Genomic DNA, 20,021 nt, shown 5'->3' with positions numbered 1-20,021 from the left:
TCCCTCCAGGTCGGAGTACTCTGATGCTTTGTGGATTATAAGGTTTTCCACCCTGGCTGATGGAAACAGGAACTATTCCTGGCCCTTTATGAATTCAAGAATCATTCCTTCTATTCCTTTCAGTACCTTCTTTCCTTGGCCTCAGACAGTTTCCTCTCATGTATTCACTGATCAGATTCCAGGGGATAGCAAATCTCCAGCATTTTCTCTCTTTGCAGCTCTATTTTCTCCTGTAATTGGCCTTGCAAATTCTGATGTTTGGTCTCTCTGAACTCCCAGTTTACGGAGACCAGTAAGCTGTGCCTGGGTACCCCTCTATTGCATTGCATCTGGAAATTATTCTCTAGGCTGTAAGCTGGGGCAATTGCAGTACTCACATTTATTTTCTGCCTCTGAGAGTTCATTGTCCCTCTTTGCCTGATGACTAATGTCTTGAAAACCGTTGTTTTATGTGTTTTTCCCCCCAGGCTTTAGTTGTTTCAGGCAGGATGGTAAATCTGGTGCTGTTTTTTCCATCTTATCTAGAACTTTAAGTCCCCACAGTTAATTTTTGAAAACTAAGTTGAACAACGTAGCACTTTTTGTAATTGTAGATCCAGTTTCTTTTCTTTTCTTTCTTTCTTTTTTCTTTCTTTTTTTCTTTTCTTTTCTTTCTTTTTTTTTTTTTTTTGAGATGGAATTTTGCTCTTGTCGCCCAGGCTGGAGTGCAGTGGTGCGATTTCTGCTCGCTGCAACCTCTGCCTCCCGGGTTCAAGCGATTCTCCTACCTCAGCCTCCCAAGTAGCTGGGATTACAGATGCATGCCACCACAGCCAACTTTTTTTTTTTTTTTTTAAGTTTCATCATATTGGCCAGGCTGGTCTTGAACTCCTGACCTCAGGTGATCCACCCACCTCGGCCTCCCAAAGTGCTGGGATAACAGGCATGAGCCACCGCGCCCAGCCCCAGTTTCTAATAGTTAAAGTTTATTGATCAACTTGTTTCAAGAGTATGATTTTAATCCAATATATAAACTCTAAATTTTATATTTAAATCCAAGTAAATTAGCTCAGTCACTATTTCCAGGGATATTACTTCTTTCAACAAATGTTTGAGCACCACTATGCGGTGGACACGCCTGTAGTTACTGGGGTCTACTACTGTGGACCAGACAAAAATCCCTGTGTTTGAGGAATTTACATCCCAGTGAGAAGGTTTTTGAAAATGTTAATGCGGCCGGGCGCGGTGGCTCACACCTGTAATCCCCACTTTTGAAGGCCGAGGCGGGCAGATCACCTGAGGTCGGGAGTTCAAGACCAGCCTCACCAACATGGAGAAACCCCGTTTCTACTAAAAATACAAAATTAGCCGGGCATGGTGGCACATGCCTGTAGTCCCAGCTACTCGGGAGGCTGAGGCAGGAGAATAGCTTGAACCCGAGAGGTGGAGGTTGCAGTGAGCTGAGACCGTGCCCTTGCACTCCAGCCTGGGCAACAAGAGCAAAGCTCCGTCACCGGAAAAAAAAAAAAAAAAAAAGTGAATGCAATCTATTTGCTAATTGTTAGTCTTTCTGCATAAAGCCCCAAACAGTAACGGAGAGTGATGTCAAAATTCTAAGGAACAATGATAAATCCAGACAAACTAAACTTGAAACATGCCCACAAATTAGTAGCCCTGAATCACAAAAAATTCTGTAGCATCTGTGGGCAACGTTTATTCAGTTGAGATATAAACTGAATTAGAGGTAGGCATCCTATCAGCTCATTTGGTGCCTAAGGCAACCTCTGGTTTACAGTAGTTGCTCAATACATTTTGATTAAAAAATTTCAGCCTACTGATCCCAAGGGTCCTCATTTTGCTTCCGCTGGCGGCATAACTGATAGGGAACAGCTAGCCAGCACTAATGGGATGAAAAGGCGTTAAGTGCAACCCACAGGGCGACATGGAACTACAACACGAAGCTGGCCGCTTGCCCTTCATTGTCAGCTCTCTTAAATTTATGCCCGGCAGGTGAGAGCTGACACTTTCTGCCTTTGGTTTGGTTCCTGACATTTTAATAGATGGATCCAAATCCTGTGCCTTGATTTCCCCAGGTGAGGGTGGGGAGGAGAGAAGGAAGAGGGGATTCTGTAGCTTTTAAACTTTACTCCATGGGGGGCTGTATGTATGTATATGTGTGAGAGAGCCAGAGGAAGAGAAACGGGGCGGCGGGTGGGGGGGAGAGAGACAGAGATGAGAGAGGTATGAGAGACACAGGAGACAGATACAGATGAGCTAGAGAAAGAGAGACACGAGAGAGAGACAGATGAGAGAGAGAGAGAGAGACAGAGGAGAGAGACAGACGAGAGACAGTGAGACACAAGAGACAGAGATGAGAGGAGAGAGAGACACGTGAGAGAGAGACACGTGAGAGGGAGAGACACGGGAAAGAGACAGAGAGAGATATATGAGAGAGACACGGGAGAAAGAGGGACAGAGATGAGAGAGAGACACGGGAGAGAGGGACAGATGAGCGGAGAGAGAGGCACGAGAGAGAGATGAGAGAGAGAAGAGAGATCTCCAATGAATATGTGGGAATATATGGAAAACGCGAATTCCGAATATTTGGAAAATCTGGCTGTGCTGGGGTGGTCAGGGACCCAGCCTCTCGGGTGGCCCTCCCCTGGCCCGCGATCACCCACCCGGGATACCGACGGACCCCGCGCGGCGAACCAGCCGCTCTCAGAGCGTGGGTGGCAGGCGTGGTTCTGCTCGGGCCCGGCCGCACCCCACGCGTTCCCGGAGGCCTCGGCGGAAGGCGTGCAGGCGGCGTCAGGGCGGCGGCTGCAGGGGAAACCGTGTAGGGGCCCGGCGCCCCGTCAGCCCGCACGTGCTCGGGGCGGGGCTGGCTGCGCCTCTATGGGTGGGGCTGGGGGCGGTGGCGGCGGGGGCGCGGCCGGGCGGCCACGTGACGGGCGGCGCGGCTATTAAGCCGCGCGGCAGCTGCTCGCAGCCGGAGCTGGTGCTTCGCCCGAGACCCAGCGCCCAGGCGTGCAGCCCCGAGAGGAGTCGCGCGAAGGTCACCCCGCGCCCGCCGCCCACCGCCCGCCACCCGCCACCTCCGTGGGTCCATTTGCCCGTCAGCCCGTGCGTCCGAGCTCCTCGCGCCCCGCCGCAGCCCAGGCCAACCGAGCGCCATGAACCAGATAGAGCCCGGCGTGCAGTACAACTACGTGTACGACGAGGATGAGTACATGATCCAGGAGGAGGAGTGGGACCGCGACCTGCTCCTGGACCCTGCCTGGGAGAAGCAGCAGAGGAAGGTCAGCAGGGGCCCGCGGGCCGCGCGCGCGTGGTGGGTCCGGGTCCCCCGCGGGGCTCCCGTGCGCGTGGCCGCGTGGCCTGGCGACTGGCGAGAGGGCGCTTTGTGGAGGTGCTGTGCTGTCCTGTGCCCTCGCAGCCCCGGGGGCCCCTTAGGAAAGAGGACACGTCTGGGGACAGGCAGGACACTGGGCGTCGTGTGTGTGCGCGCGCGTGTGTTAGCAGCATCGGAGCCACAGATGTGGTTCTGTTCCTCACACCAGCCCGCGTTAGACCAGGATCTGAAGGGGTCTCTGGTCTGCTCCTGACCCCTTGAGTCTGTGACCGAGTTACTCTCCTGGCCCGTTTATGTCCTTTTACCCTAGCCTCTCTCTTCCCCATTGAAAGAAGCAAAAGAACATCAGCTTCATTGCAGTTTCCACCGGGCAGCCTCTAGAGTCATGGAAAGTCATTTATTCAATCTTTTGGGTTCCTTGGAGAGGGATGTTGTATGAACACTAGACATTTACCGATAGTCACAATTATTTCACACTCTATTTATAGTTCATTGAGGTAAGCACACAGGGACGAAGGAGTCAGCCAGCTTCTGAAAGCTCCCTCCCCGTTTTGATTGGCGCTCTCTGGGGGCCCAGTGGAACATTCCACTATTTCAAGGTTTCCTCTTGATCCTCTTGGCTAGAATAAATAGGGAATGCTCACCAGGAGGCTTAATCCCGCCTCTTACTTGACTAGGCAGGGAGCCTGCTTGGGTCAGGCATGACAACAGAGACCTGCTAACCCAACCTTAAGATAAGAGGGTTATGGTAAAAGCCAAACGCTCTGAGCTTTTTTCCCCCTATTTTTCTGGGCGTGGGGCAAGATAGATTTCCCTTCTAAGGGCCTGCTTTAAGTGGATAGCCTGTGGTGACCATAGCGTGTATGGGAATCTCTGTATAATTGGCTCTGTAGTTGATTGTGCAATAGTATTTGGTGAATAGGAGTGTGATGGTGAACACACATCCCAAACTCCTCTCGCAGCAAACAGCGTTAGCTGGAAGGAGAGATAATTATCAAATAACCAAGCACTATTTTTATATCAGAATGTCTCTTGTCTACCCTCTCTCCTAAAATACCATTTACTATTATTATTTTAAAGCTCTAATTTAGCTACATTTCAGTCTCTCCCCGAGTTTCTTAAGGCTTTTACCATCCCTACCTTTTTTAGAAAATGGGAGTAATAAATAGAAACAACAAAACTTCAAGCCGTCTACCGTTGTTTAAAGTACTGATTGTGAAGGAAGCACATAGCTTGAGGATTCCTAATGTGCCATCTGGACCAGCTGATGCATCATCCATCAGCACGAAGTTAAAAAGTGACCTTAATTTTTGGGCAGTGAGTGTTTTTTTAAAAGAATTTCCCCAAATTTTGATTACTGCACTTTTCGTGGATTAAAAAAACGTAACTCCCTAACTCCCGGTCTTTGTTTTAAAAAATTGCTTTCTTATGAGGAACTGTAAAATAGCTAAGGAATTGGACAGGTAGTCTGCCCATCATTTTTGAAAGTGATCGTCTAATCACAATGCTTTCTGTTGCCTTTTTTTTTTTTTTTTTTAAGTACAGTACAATAGCAGGATAGAAGTAATGACAGTTTCTGGAGGCCACATTGACATCCCTTTGACCATATTTAATCTTTTAATATATTTGCAGTATTTTTTTGATATATGGCTTTTAATTATTTTAGGTTTGGGATTCCCATGTTGACTGTATTATTATAATTGCATAGCACTTGAAGTAAAGTTGATTTACTTCAAGTAAATTTACTCAAGTAAAGTTGAAGTAAAAATGACATACTTCCAGATCCCAGTCCAAAATAATGTTAAAAAGTTTAACATGATAATTTTTTTTTTCTTAAGATAATTTGAATGTTGCACATGCATGGGGGGAGTAAAAACTACATTAGGACAGATCTCGAAGATTCTCTATTTCTACTCTTGATTCTGTATTTCTACTTTTGGTATAGACCCTGCTCAAGTCAGTAAAATAATATGGAACTGTGAGCTCAGTGCAGCCAGAGCAGTGGTCTCTATTTATGTCCTATGAGACAAACTGCTGGAACCGGACGAGGCTAAAATGCCATTGTTTCTATTGTGGGCTACCTTCTCCACACTTGCCATTTCGGTGATATGCTGGGTATGAGATCTGTCAACAGATGCTGGTAGCACATGATGACGTCTGTGGTGTCATAATGGATGTGATGCCTAATTATATCTACAATTCAGAGAGTCTCATGGGCTATGGTAATCCTTGCTCTGTGGTGTGGAATGAAAGCCTTGCTGTAGAAGGACTTTATAAAGTGTGATGTGTTTTATAAGAGAAGGGAATCCAGAAGATAGTGGGTTTAGCATGAGTGCGAATAGGTGTTTGAAGCTGTCTACCTTCTCTTTCAAGAGTGTGTTAGGAAGAGTGTTACACACAAGAGTATGTAAATAGGGTTAGGAGTATTTATTTCTATAAAGAAGTATTTTGCTTCATACAACTCATGGGTAGAAGAAAATTGCCTGCAGTCTTACAGATATGATATATATATACACACACACACATATGTATATTGTATATATAATATATAATGTTTAGAGTTGGGATTTTGCTCTGTTGCCCAGGCTGGAGTGCAGTGGCATAATAATAGCTCACTGCAGCCTCGACCTCCTGGGGTCAAGTGACCTCCATGATGTTGAGGCATGCACCACCACACATGGCTAATTTTTTAATTTTAAAAACTTTTTTGTAGAGACAGGGTCTCACTGTGTTGCCCAGGCAGGTCTTGAACTCCTGGCCATTCTCCCACCTTGGCCTCCTAAAGCGCTGATACTAAGGATATTGAGCCACCATGCTCAGCCCCAGATACAATATTTTAAGACACTGAAATGCTGAGGCACACTCTTGGAGTGAGAATGTTTTACCATATAGAACACAGTTTAGGGATATCAATTTCTAAGTAAATTGGGACCTCTTCAGTGGACTGTTGAAACTTTCAGAGTGTTGGCGTCTAGAAGTAAACGTCTCCTGGAACCAAGGAACACATTGAGCTTGTACCTCAACTGAAGCCTATTTGGGAGGTGACTTGTCAGAGCAGCAATGCTGAATATGTTTGCTATCTTCACAAGCTCAGGGCGCTGTCCTTAACTGTACTGGGAGGCTAGAGCAGACCTTTTAAGGAAACGAAATATGTTTCGATACATAAAGGATCCTTATGTCCGTAATCGGTACACAGCTTGATAATCGATAAACTTTTCTAAGTGTTCTGATTGTTTTTAATAGTCCCTAAAGAAATTCAGATTCTTCTGCACTCTTCACAGTTGAGATGGCTGGATTCACCTTGGAGCACCTCCTGTCAGTCTGGCATTTAGGCGAACGTGTTGCCATGTTGGGTCAGGCAGCCTGGCAGGATGCGTGTGCAGAGGCAGCCGCCCACGGGGTCCGGATTAAATAGGGAGCCTGGGAGCCTTCGAGTTGCCCCTGCCCTTGTTCTGTGGGCAGCAGCTGCTGATTTAGAGCACAAGGTGAAGGCTCTTCCTGCCTAATGACACATACTCTTGCATGAATTTTTCCTAGGAGAAAAGACACTAATTGTTTGTTCCAACGATCAACAAAAAGCTTGTGACATTTCTCAGATTCATGAGACCCAGATGAGTCGAAGCTCTGCCTGGTACCCGACTACAGTTGAATCACTAAATGTTTTAAGTCTCAATTTCTTCACCTAGAAAATGAAGATAAATACCTGTCTTTCTTAATTCACAGGGTTTTTTGTCTGGATCAAACGGTTAAACTATTTTATGGTGAAGGGGCTTTATACATTGTAAAGCGATCTGTAAATGTTCAGGTATTATTATCCTTGTGCACCGAATATTTGTTAATCAGCACTGTGCTTAGACTTGTGAGGGATAATGGAGCATGAGATTTGGCCCTTGGTGACCTTGATATACTTTGAAAATTGTGGGGAAGTACACATAACAGAAAATTTACTATTTTAATCGTAAGTGTACAATTCAGTGGCTTTACGTCTATTCACATTATTGTGCAACCATCACCACTGTATGCCTCCAGAACTTTTCCATCATCCCACGCTCAAACTCTGTACCCATTAAAAACTAGCTTCCCATTCCCCCCTCCTCTGGTGTACTTTTTTTGTTTTGTTTTGTTTTGTTTTGTTTTGAGACAGAGTCTTGCTCTGTGTTGCTCAGGCGGGAGTGCAGTGGTGCGATCTCAGCTCACTGCAATCTCCTCCTCCTGGGTTCAAGCAGTTCTCCTGCCTCAGCCTTATAGTAGCTGGGATTGCAGGCGCTGGGAAGCTGGGATTACAGGTGTATACCACCATGCCTGGCTAATTTTTTTTATTTTTAGTAGAGATGGGGTTTCACTGTGTTAGCCAGGATGGTCTCAATCTCCTGACCTTGTGATCTGCCCGCCTCGGCCTCCCAAAGTGCTGGGATTACAGGCGTGAGCCACTGCACCCAGCCTGGTGTACTTTTAAAGATAAGATTTATACCCTGGAACACTTGGAACCTAAGAAATTATTTAATAATAAGTGCATATTAAACAAGAAATTGTTTAATAATAAGTGCAAGAATAAAAGTTAGCCGGGTGCAGTGGCTCATGTCTGTAATCCCAGCGCTTTGAGAGGCCAAGATAGGAAGATTGCTTGAGCCCAGGAGTTTGAGACCAGCCTGGGCAACACAGCAAGACCCCGTCTCTGCAAAAAGATAAAAAATTTAGCCAGGTGTGGTGGTGCACAGCTGTAATCCTACCTACTTGGGAGGGTGAGGCCCGAGGATCATTTGAGCCCAGGAGTTTGAGGTTGCAGTGAGCTGTGATGGTGCCACTGCACTCCAGCCTGGGCAACAGAGCAAGTCCCCATCTCAAAAAATAGAAAATAATAAATGTAATACAATAAGTGTTTACCTTTGGCACTATCAAAGCACCCTGGCATCCCCGCTCTCACCCTCTCATCAAGAGATGGGAGAAGTTCAAAGGTAAGAGTACAGAAGGAGAAAGTAACCAAGGTGGCCAGACCAGGACTCAGGTCTCCCAAAGCCTAGCTCTGTATTGGATGTGTCTGTATATTGGATATGTCTGTGGCTTAGCTCTGTATTGGATATGTCTGTGTTTGTGTACGTGTGATAAGGAGATAATACCTGACGCTAAAGATGCATATTCAAACTTAGAAAGTTGGATCCATGGAAAAGGGCCAGGTTATAGAGGGCCTGGGATGCTAAGGTGAGTGCAGACTTTGTTCTCCAAACCATGCAGAGCTCCAGAGGTCTTTTGAGCTGGGGAGACCCATGCTTACAGAACTAGTGTTGTTGGCAGGATAAATCTGAGTGGACAAGGACCTGAGGCTGGAGGACCCAGGCAAAAGCCTGTTATGGGACCATACAGATAAAGTGGTGGGGATTAGAACAAGGGGGCTGTTAGAAGCAATGGTGAGGAAGGCATCAATTTGAGAGTGATCAGGAGGGATTATACGAAGTATTAAATAACCACATGTTGTTCCACAGTAGGCTGTGGTATAAATCCAATTAAGTAGATATGATCCTCACCATTAGAGCGCCTGGATTTTAATGTCAAGACAGTGGTATTGACAAGTAACAGCCAAACTAATGAGGAGAGTCTGTTTATCCACTGGGAGATTGCGTCTGGATAAGAAGTTAAGTATTTACAGGATGTGTCATTATTCCATGCAGGGAAAGGAGCCACCGTGCTGAGGTGGCAAGTCCGGTGTACATGTGGCCATTGCTGGGAGGGACAGGTGGAGTTGTAGATAGTCTTTGAGAGCCAGAGGAAGTTCTTAATGGGCAGAAGTGTCAAGGAAGAGGTTAAAGGCAGAGTCTTGTGTGTGCTCTAAGAAACCTCTGTGCCCAGAGGGACTGTAATAAATATACATGTGGTTTGTTACGGAGAATCACAGGTGCAGGAGTTCTGAGGCACAAAAAACACTCTTTGCCTTTACATCCTATTTGGGACACCGTGATGTGTCCTGGGGTTGCCCTAGGCCTTCAGCCACATTCACCAGGTAAGAAACTTAAGCCCATAAGATTTTCCAGGAGTGTGGGAGGGGGAATATAACTCTTAGCGGGGAAACTTAATTAACGCAGCCTCGGAAAACTGTCAGAAAGCACCGCAGTCGGTTACTGCAGCTGGGAGACACCTACAGAAAAGGCGCAGTTCTGAAGTGGGTGAGGGCGCTACCATGCTGAGCAGAGGAGTTCACACGGAACGCGTTGGAGGACAGTCAGAATCCTACCGCCGTTTCCCTGGGAACGGCACTAAGTCTTCCAGAAAGAACAGAAAGCAAAGATTGGGGGAGAAGCTTGCAAACTACTATGCTAGACACATTTCAAAGGAAGGAAAATCTTAAGTGCAAGAATGTGGCCTTTCTGAAGAAGACTGAGGACAATTTTTGGTACAAACATATCTGAACACAGGCACACACACACGCGCACACACACCACTTCCCATCTCCACAGCTTTCTAGTTTGAAAACTAGAAGGTGTTTTTACCTGCAACCCTAGTGAGGAGCAAAATATGAATGGAACGCAAGCATGATTGTTCATTCTTTCATTCATTTGGCAAACATTTTTGTGGTCCTTCTAGGGACCAGCAGAGAGAGTTGATGACACCACCATGGCCCTTAAGGAGCTTACAGCCTGGTTCAAGAGACAGGAGTGGTCTGTGAGAAGCACAGAGGAGGGGCATCCGCTTCAGCCAGGCTGGTGTAAGGAAGGTGTTTTCAAAGCCAAAGGTGTTTCAAAACCCTCCTGCTTGGTTCTCCTTCGTGGTGAATGGAAATGTCTTTCTCCCAGGTGCCCAAAACAGAAACCTGGGTGTTACGCTTGCCGCCTCCTTCTCTCCCACACCACAGACGTGGGGTCACCACCTCCCATGGAGTCCTCTGGAGCCTGCCTCTTCCTTTCCCTGTGTGCTCCAAGGCCTTCAGGCTTTCTGCCTTCCCTGTGGAGATGAGGGTGGTGGCCTCCCTTTTTGTCACCCTTCCAAGGGTCATGCTCGTCTGCTGGCTTTTCTCCAAGACGCTGCCAAGAATGATCTTAATGAGACACAAGCCTGGTTGTGATATTTTCCAGATTCAGGTGTCTCTATGGTTCTTCGTTGCCTTCAGGAGAGAGTTCAAGCCTCTTACGGTGGTTTGTGAGGCCAGACCTGAACTAGCCCTGTCGTCTGTTCGTTCACCACCCCAGCATCCCTGCTGCGGGTTTTTCAAGATCTCATATCCCTGATTGCTTGTCACAGTGTCTGACTTGAGTCCTTGTCTCTTCCAGAGACCCTCCCTCCTCCACCTATCTTGGTAGTACCTCCTTCTGCAGCTGCTTCGCTAGAAGGCCTGCGTGCTAGGGCAGGGGTCACGTGATGTTCTCTTTGTCTCCCCAACAAGGGCTGTGAGCAGTAGCTCTTCTCTGTAGGTCCCTGTGCCTCAATGGGCTCACACAGAGTCTGCACTTTGATTTTTTTTTTTCTTTTTTTCTTCTTTTTTTTTGAGACGGGATTTCAGTCTTGTTGCCCAGGCTGGAGTGCAATGGCACAATCTCGGCTCACCGCAATCTCCGCCTACTGGTTTCAAGTGATTCTCTTGCCTCAGCCTCCTGAGTAGCTGGGATTACAGGCATGTGCCACCACGCCCGGCTAATTTTTTATATTTTTAGTAGAGATGGGGTGTCTCCATGTTGGTCAGGCTGGTCTTGAACTCGTGACCTCTGGTCATCCACCTGTCTTGGCCTCCCAGAGTCCTGGGATTACAGGTGTGAGCCACTGTGCCTGGCCTTTTTTTTTTTTTTTTTTTTTTTTTTTTTTTTTTGAGGCAAAGTCTTGCTCTGTTTCTTAGGCTGGCGTGAAATGGCATGATCTTGGCTCACTGCAACCTCTGCCTTCTGGGTTCAAGCGATTCTCCTTTCTCAGCCTCCCGAGTAGCTGGGGTTACAAGCATATGCCACCGTGCCTGGCTAATTTTTTGTACTTTCATTAGAGATGGGGTTTCACCATGTTGGCCAGGCTGGTCTCGAACTCCAGACCTCAAGTGATCCGCCCGCCTTGACCTCACAAAGTGCTGGGATTACAGGTGTGAGCCACTACGCCCGGCCCACACTGACATTTATTGAATGAAGAAATTACGAATCATTTCTAAAAAACGTTTAGTACAATTACTTTTTTAATTTAAAATCTTTCATTTTAACAATTAAAAGCTTTTTGACAGTCGTTATGATTTTTTGAACTCTAAATATGTTAACTCCCAACTCATACTCATTTAATGTTTTTAAAAAATGTTCTCTTGAAGTATTTTCTCAAGTCTCCAAAAAGAGTTCCCTGACTTGATTTTTGTTGTAAGTCTGAGCTGTCGAGGCCCGGCGTGGTGGCTCATGTCTGTATTCCCAGCACTTTGGGAAGCTGAGGCAAGACTGTCTCTTGAGGCTAGGAGTTAAAGACTGGCCTGGGCAACATAGAAAGACCTTGTCTCTATAAAAAATTTAAAAATTAGTGAGTGTGGTGGTGTGTGCTTGTAGTTCTAGCTGCTTGGGAGGCTGAAGTGAGAGGATCGCTTGAGCTCAGAAGTTGGAGGCTGCAGTGAGCTATCATGGCACCACTGCACTCAGCTCTGGGTGACAGAGTGAGGAATAAGCTTTTCATTAAAAAATATTCAGGCTGGGCACAGTGTCTCATGCCTGTAATCCTGGCCCTTTGGGAGGCTGAGGCAGGTGGATCACATGAGGCCAGGAGTTTGAGACCAGCCTGGCCAACACGGCAAAACCCAGTCTATACTAAAAATACAAAAAAAAAAAAAAAAAAATTGGCTGGGTGTGGTGATGCTCACCCGTAATCTCAGGTACTTGGGTGGCTGAGGCATGAGAATCGCTTGAATCCGGGAGGCGGAGGCTGCAGTGAGCCAATATCATGCCACTGTACCCCAGCCTGGGAGACAGAGTGAGACTGTCTCAAAAAAAAAAAAAAGTTAAGAGATGGGCTATGTCTAAAAAAAAAAAAAAAAGAAAAGAAAAGAAAAAACGTAAATAATTGGAATTTAGAGCTTTTGGAATTGAAAAAATAATTATACAGATTTATGTATATCATAATAAAATTTGTCACCATACTTATGAGAAAAAGTTCTGGTAATCTGAATTTGACTTGAAATGAGTTTTTTTTCCCCCCAGATTGAAAACCTTTACCCACTTAATAAAGAAAATTCCAAGTTCATTTATGATTCAGAGAAGTATAAATTTAAATTTGTTTTTGTATAGAAAACATGGGGGAAAATTTTTTTGAAGGTGCAGTGTGTTTCACAGTGGTGGAATTGGAAAATGGAGACAAGATTGCAAGTGATTCTGTGGTCCTGGGAAAGAACTGGCATATGCAGTCTTCATACATGCCAAGTTCTAGTCCAAGAAGTTGGCATAACTTTGATCTGTCTTATTTGTTTTTGCTAGGGGGTAAATGGGTTGGTCATAGTCTTTAGAAATTACTATACACGGAAAATAGATTCTTATTAGTATCTATTACAACCTTCTCATAAAAAGGCATGCTATCTTAGAAAAGACCTATATTTTATTAGTGATTATGAGAACCAAATGTACAAATAGGTGAATATGAGATTGTTTTGGGGCCGGGCGCAGTGGCTTAAGCCTGTAATCCCAGCGCTTTGGGAGGCCGAGGCAGGCGGATCACCTGAGGTCAGGAATTTGAGACCAGCCTGATCAACGTGTAAAACCTCATCTCTACTGAAAATACAAAAATTAGCAGGGTGTGGTGGTGCGTGCCTGTAATCCCAGCTACTCGGGAGGCTGAGACAGGAGACTCACTGGAACTGGAGTGAGCTGCACTAACAGCTGGAGTGCAATGAGATCATGCCACCGCACTCCAGCTTGAGTGACAGAGCAAGACTGTCTCAAAAAAAAAAAAAAAAAAAAAAAGGTTGTTTTGGGGGAATGGGAGCAGTATTTAATATGAAGCTATGATTGCGTTTTGCACAGGTAGTTATAATTGAGATTGCAAAGACAAATCAAGAAATCCTATCTTCTAAAGTCATGTAGAGTCTTTATTTTGTTATAGTCAAACAAGATGTGAAGATGACAATTACTTTTAGAAGGTAGGTAATCTCATTGCTGTTTATGAGGATTTTAAGATAATTTATATGTGAGATAGAACCATATGAAATACTTGATGCTGACCATTTTACCTCCAAAAATTACAGTCTCTTTGTTTCAACTCTTAACAACTTGACTGCTATTGTCCCACTATTTTTTTTTTTTTTTTTTAAGATGGAGTCTTGCTCTGTCGCCAGGCTGGAGTGCAGTGGTACGATCTCAGCTCATTGTGACCTCTGCCTCCTGGGTTCAAGTGATTCTCCTGCCTCAGCCTCCCAAGTAGCTGGGACTACAGGCGTGCACCACCATGCCCAGCTGATTTTTGTATTTTTAGTAGAGACGGGGTTTCACCGTGTTGGCCAGGATGGTCTCGATCTTGACCTTGACCTTTGGGAGGCCTGCCTTGGCCTCCCAAAGTGCTGGGATTACAGGCATGAGCCACCGTGCCCGGCCATTGTTGTCCCACTATATTTGAGGCCCTTGACCAATACCACAAAATAGCCAGGCTGTAAAACTGAATTCTAATCATTTCTAGCCTTATCTCCAATGTCTCTGATGTTCATTTGTAAAAGTAAAGGGGCTCTTGAGTTGTGTAGAAGTTAAAAATGTGGGATTTGAAGCCAGGTACAGCAACCTGGTGAAACCCTGTCTCTACAAAAATACAAAATCAGCCAGGTGTGTTGGTGTGTGCCTGTATGCCCAGCTACTCAGGAGGCTGAGGCAGGAGGATGGCTTGAGCCGGGGGGGTTGAGGCTGCAGTGAGCCATGGATTACATCATTGTACTCCAGCCTGGGCAACAGAGCAAGACCCCTGTCTTGAGAAAAAAGAAATGGGGAATTTGGATTGAGGGCTTGATATCCAATGAATAAAAGGAGAAAAGGCTGGAGATTTAGGTGTGGAAGTTATCTACATACAGCAATGGGTGTAACTCTAGGGGGTAAGTGGAAGGGGATCTACCCAAATGGCACTAAGGTGAGCTAAGAATAGAGGACTCCTAGAGGAAGTGGTGATGGGAACTGAACGTGGAAGTCTTGCTTTTCTGGATGAAAACATCGTGTATTAGACAACTTGGAACCACTTCAGCTATCAAGATGTCTTTGATTTTCTTTCTGGAGAAATCTCACCTTGGTATTCTATTGGAACTTTGCCAGTCAGCCCTGAATCTGGCATTTAAGTTTGTTTAGTTACTGGAACAGAAACCAGCACTTTGTTGCTGCGGAATGCAGTATCTTTTAGCTCGTGAAACGAGTTCGTTCTTTTTTTTTTTTTTTTGAGACAGAGTCTTGCTCTGTCACCGAGGCTGGAGTGCAATGGCGCGATCTTGGCTCAATGCAACCTTCACCTCCCAGGTTCAAGCGATTCTCCTGCCTCAGCTTTCCGAGTAGCTGGGACACCATGCCCGGCTGATTTTTTTTTTTTTTTAGTAGAGACGGGGTTTCACCATGTTGGTCAGGCTGGTCTTGAGCTCCTGACCTCAGGTGATCCACCCACCGTGGCCTTCCAAAGTGCTGGGATTACAGGCGTGAGCTGCCACACCCGGCCCAGACAAGTTATATTTTCAAAGGAAGCAAAAAACTGTATGAACGTACTTATGGTGGTGTGCTCAAGTCTGTGACATAAAATTTTTCTGCACTCAGAATGGTCAGTGATAGGCTTTGCTAAAGAAGACTTTATTGAACATTTGTAAGATGCCTGAAAAAAAAAATAACATAATGTAGAATTTAACTCCAAGATAGGACTTCCTTTTTCAGTTGTATCATTTATAGAATTAAGAAAATGAATTATTGTTCTCATTTAGATGTTTTGTTTTAAGGTTTTAAAACATATTATAGATGTTTTGGGTATCAGAGAAGAACAGTCATGAAAATAGTAAAAGATGTATAGAAAACTGTAATCCACTTAGAGATTATGCATAGACGGTGATATTTTTCTGTTTTGAAACAAACACATTTTTGAGGGGAGGCAGGTATTCAGGTGATCAGATTAGAAAAATACAAACTATGTGTTTTGTGTTTTATAGACTGTAATATTTCTATTCTGTTATTGTAATTTTATGTAATATGAAGTGGCTGATTATTTCATTGCATACTTTGGTCTTTCATGTTAGAATTTGGAGCAGAGGATGTTGTAATTTTTTTCAGTCTAACACTAAAACCAAAAAATACTGCAATCAGACAGTAAAAGTGATAATATACGGATTTTTACCAGTGAATTAAAAAATGAGAGATTTTCACATATTATTCCTAGTATCCCAAATGATTTGCTGAATAAGACAGAGAAACAGCTATTATTGAGAAATTCTAGGCACTGTTTTAACCTTATATGTGATTTTACTGGATCTTCACAACGATCTTGAAAGGTGAATATTATCTTCATTATTTTAGCTAAGCAAGTTAAGTGAGTTGCCCAGCAGTGGCTGAGGGTGGGGAAGTGGTAGCTGGAAAATGTACACAGAATTTTGTCTAATTTATGTAGAAATAGTTCTCTCTTATAATTGAAATTTTATAAATATGGAGATACTCATTATTTTATTGCATATTTTTGGTCTGCAAGTGGTAGAGCTGGATTTCAGATCCAGGCTGCTTAACTGTAAGGGTCTTGATTTTTATCACTAAACTTTATCTGTTTTTGTTGCTTTCTGCTCGGATTCGTAACCAACCCAGAGCAGAAGCCTGGGATTCAGTATTTCTGATTTTCCACTTACAAACCTCCTGTCTTTGTGGACGGGCATGTGTGTGTGTGATTTTTTAAATTTCTAAACTGGTACAACTGGGACTGTCTGATAACTGTGAGAAAATGGAATTTTGAGGCATGGTCCATATTGTCATTCCAAGATTTTCCCCAAGTCAATCTTTAGGAGTTGCATTGTCCAACAGAAATACCAAAATAGGAGAGAAGGGGCCACAGGAGAACCAGCTAAACCTCTCAAGAGTTTTAGGGGCCATGCCGTGAAGGGCACATTATCAGAGTGAATGCTGGTATGTCTGACGCACTTCCAAAAGAAGCCAGAGTTCAGGATGACTGAGATACTGAGTCAACTCCCTTTTGGAACTAGAAAATGAGACTTTCAGAGGTAGGAGCATAGATTAGAGTTATCCTCCTGTGGGTGCCGTGTCTTTATCTACAGGAATGCCCTCTCAGATCAGAGCTCCACAGGGACTGAGCCTAGCACGTTTTGAAATGGCAGTACTGAGAACTCACTTTACATTTTAAAAAATCCTGTTTATTTATTTAATGTTTTATTATGGGAAATTTTAAACACACCCCAAAGCAGAGAGAATATAATGAATCTCTCTGTATCCAATAGGCCAAGGAAAAACCAAGCTTCATGAATAGGTGATGACTAAAAGGAAAATAAGTTTGAATGGTTAATAAGTACTTTACTATGAAAGAAACTGGCATGAAGTAAAACTGTGAAGTAGGCTGATGAGTACCTGCTTGTTGCTTTACCATGTTTCAAAATCCTCTTTCCCGAGGCCCCCTACTTCCTGCCGCTGCCTCTGGCCACCTAGGCCTGCTCCACCTGCACACCACCCGCAGACCCCACATTCTCCTTGTGGTTTTTCATGCACTTAACTGTCATCATTGTCTATGCCTAAAAATGAAAGATTCCCAAGACCTGCCTTTCTAGGGATCACTGATATTTTTATTTTATTATTTTATTTATTTTATTTTTGAGACGGAGTCTCTCTCTATAGCCCAGACTGAAGTGCAGTGGCACCATCTTGGCTCACTGCAACTTCCGCCTCCCGGATTCAAGCCATTCTCCTGCCTCAGCCTCCCGAGTCACTGGGATTACAGGCGTGCACCACCACACCCGGCTCATTGTCACTGATATTTTTAAAGGCGACTTTTCTGAGACAATAACCCTGTTTAATTCCAGTGAATTTCAGGCTCAGCGGAAGATGGGGAGGCCTGTATATGTGGGTGGCTCTCCACAGTGCCCAGGTGTGAAGTCAGTACTGGTAGGGTATTTACTGTGTGTGAGGCATGCCCCTCTCCTCGTACTGCACCTGATCTTATAAACTGACCCTCATCCCCATCAGGTTTATTGAGACGAGTCCTGTCTTCGCTCCACTGACCATTGCTGTTACTGCTTCGAGTGATAAGCCTGACTTTGAGACAGGAGGTGGGAACAATGTCTGAGGATGCTGAATTTGATACTTCTGCATCTGCATTTCCTCCACCTCCCCCGGAGTACAGCCAGAGGAAGGAGCACAACAGACATTGCAAAGGTTCTTTGGCAAAGGTTATTTTTAGGGGCCGTCTTGCCAAGATTGCTTCCGGGGAATTTATTTAGACACAGCAGGCCCCTGCCCTGTTAGAGATGTGAATTCCCACATACCTGGGAATGTTCTGGGTAGCCCCAGAAAAGTGCTGGAGGGATTTCATTTTAACCCTGAAAGATGAGAGATGGTCTGAGGAGCAGCACGATAGCCGGTGACCTTGGGCGAGTCACTTCATCTCTCAGGACCTTTGTTCCTTATGAAATGAACAGACCACGGTGGTTGGAGTAATTTCAGAGGTAGGGTGACCCTACCTCCAGGTTTGTCCAGGACAATCCCAGTTTGTGGCTTTTGTCCCAGAGGAATTATAAATAGCACCTTCTTTGCCTCTCAGAAGTGGCCCAGTTTAGACTACAAACTTGGGTCACCCTGTTCTGAGGATATACACAGGCAGCCTCATGGAAGGTTAAAATCACGTTGACACCCGAGTGATGTTTTTTTCCCCAAGTAATTTATACATCGGGTAGTAATGCCTTTTCTGAAAGTGCTGGCCTATTTCTGGAACTTTAGAAATGTAAACATTGGTGAAGTGAGATTTTTAATACTTTGAGATATATGTATATATATCTCATACATAATCTAGTAATTCTGAATCTTTTAATTCATAAATCTTATAGAAGACCAAGCTTTGTAGAACACCGTGAGAGTGAGCCCTGTGACTGGAGGGCTGTGGGGCCACCAGCCCGGCTGAGTCCTTCTGTGGGCCAGGTTGCCCTCTGAAACGGGGGTTGCTGTTACACTTTTGGTTTTGTATTTTGTATATACATATGCTATGTGTATGGTTTTATAAATATCATATATACTTACACTTTAGACAATTTGATATTAATATGGGCCAGGCATTAATGACTTTTATTTTATACATCTGCAAAACTAAGAGCTAAACCTTATTTAAAGATCTGAACCAGTTACTAAAGTCCTGTCTGTAGATTTGTTCTTCTGACCGTATGTCTTCTCTGAAAATTATAAGAATTTATTTCCGTGTTTACGCACTTGAAAATCTAGCCATGAAATGGTGACAAATGTATTTACTGTGTGACAAATCATGTTGAATAGAACTTGTTCCCTCATTTCTATAATGAGACACAGGTAGGGCTGTCACCCTGAGGGGCCTTTAAGGACTTGGTAGGGAAGCAGGAAAAATCGTGTCAGAAATGCCTGATGTGTGACGGTGAGTTCTATTGCTGTAACTGCTATCGGGGTAACTGGATATTAAGGACTTTAAAGGATTTCTATTCTGCAGTCCTAGGATTGGGCAGTGTGTACCCTTTCCAGTAGGATTTTAAAATGTGATGTCAAAATAGGGATTTGAATGTGAAGCTGTAAAAAAGTCTTGAAGTAGCACTTCATTGAGCAATTAACATCAGAACTCTCGGATTGCTGGATTGGATCCAGTTACGTAGTTTTCGTCCCCCTCCGTTAGGAATGTGGAGGATTAGTGAAGTAAAGCTAGCCAGCATCGTTACAGACAACTAGGGAAAGGCAAAGAAAATAACTTACAAATCTAGGCTAATGAATGTTTATGCTCTCCTAAACTATTGTTTAAAGATATGTATTTAATAATCGCATAAGAAATACCTGTTTATTGTAGCATATTTAGGAAATACTACATTTTTAAATTAGAAATTTTTAAATATTAAAAAAGTTACAACCTGGAGAAAACAAGTGTGTGCATTTTGCCAAGTGCCTACTAGCTCATTTTATGCTGTAGTCTAGAAGCATCTGTTTATGTATTTTATACTTTAATGTGCTATGGTCTGAAATGGTTCTGGATGTCCAGTCTTTATTACCCATTTTCCTGAATGCCAGTCAGCAGGAGCCCTGGGGAGGAACTCTTGGTGGAGGAAATCCCAGCTTGGTTCCCTCCGGTGTGGAGTTGGCAGGAACGTTGGAAATGCCCAGCTTCTCTGTTTTTGTTGCTTATGTTAATCAGAGTTTTCCCCATATGTAGGGGAAAGCTATAGATGTACCTGACTGTGGGCTGTTCCTTACTTAGAATTGTTCTCTGGTCTGGGACAGCGATGCAGAGAATAGGGTGTATTACAGAGAGCTGTTTCATTCTAAATGAATGCTTGCATCTCTGTGTGTAGGCAGCCATTTATTTGGGTCCCTGAAAATAGTAGCAGTATGGTGAACTTAAATTAAAGAATATTTATTTTGCTGTCTGTGTAGTACAAGCTGCTTCCCCAGTTGCCGGATGGGTTGAGGGCAGAATCATCAGTGTGCTTTTCTTTTGGCTTGAATTCATCCTTAAGAAGAGAATGAGAAAAGTACAATAAATGCTGCTGCTGCTGCCTAAAACTGAGCAACAGTTGGGTCTGCCCTGTCAC

At 44.4% G+C, this 20,021-nt stretch overlaps 1 protein-coding gene across 2 annotated transcripts in view; it reads left to right on the top strand.

Moving 5' to 3' along the window:
* Positions 1-2,973: 2,973 nt before the first annotated feature.
* Positions 2,974-20,021, top strand: part of ACTN2 (actinin alpha 2) — a 74,849-nt gene continuing 57,801 nt past the window's right edge. For both annotated transcript variants that reach the window (XM_001097795.5, XM_015127016.3), the window contains exon 1: positions 2,974-3,281. In XM_001097795.5, coding sequence (XP_001097795.1) covers positions 3,156-3,281 — 126 coding nt within the window. In that variant the 5' untranslated portion in view covers positions 2,974-3,155. The remainder of the gene's footprint in view (positions 3,282-20,021) is intronic.

This window comes from Macaca mulatta, chromosome 1, assembly GCF_049350105.2.
Source record: "Macaca mulatta isolate MMU2019108-1 chromosome 1, T2T-MMU8v2.0, whole genome shotgun sequence".
NCBI classification, from domain to species: Eukaryota; Metazoa; Chordata; class Mammalia; order Primates; family Cercopithecidae; genus Macaca; species Macaca mulatta.
Note: the sequence above shows the minus strand (reverse complement) of the source record. Positions and strands in the feature narration are given on the sequence as shown.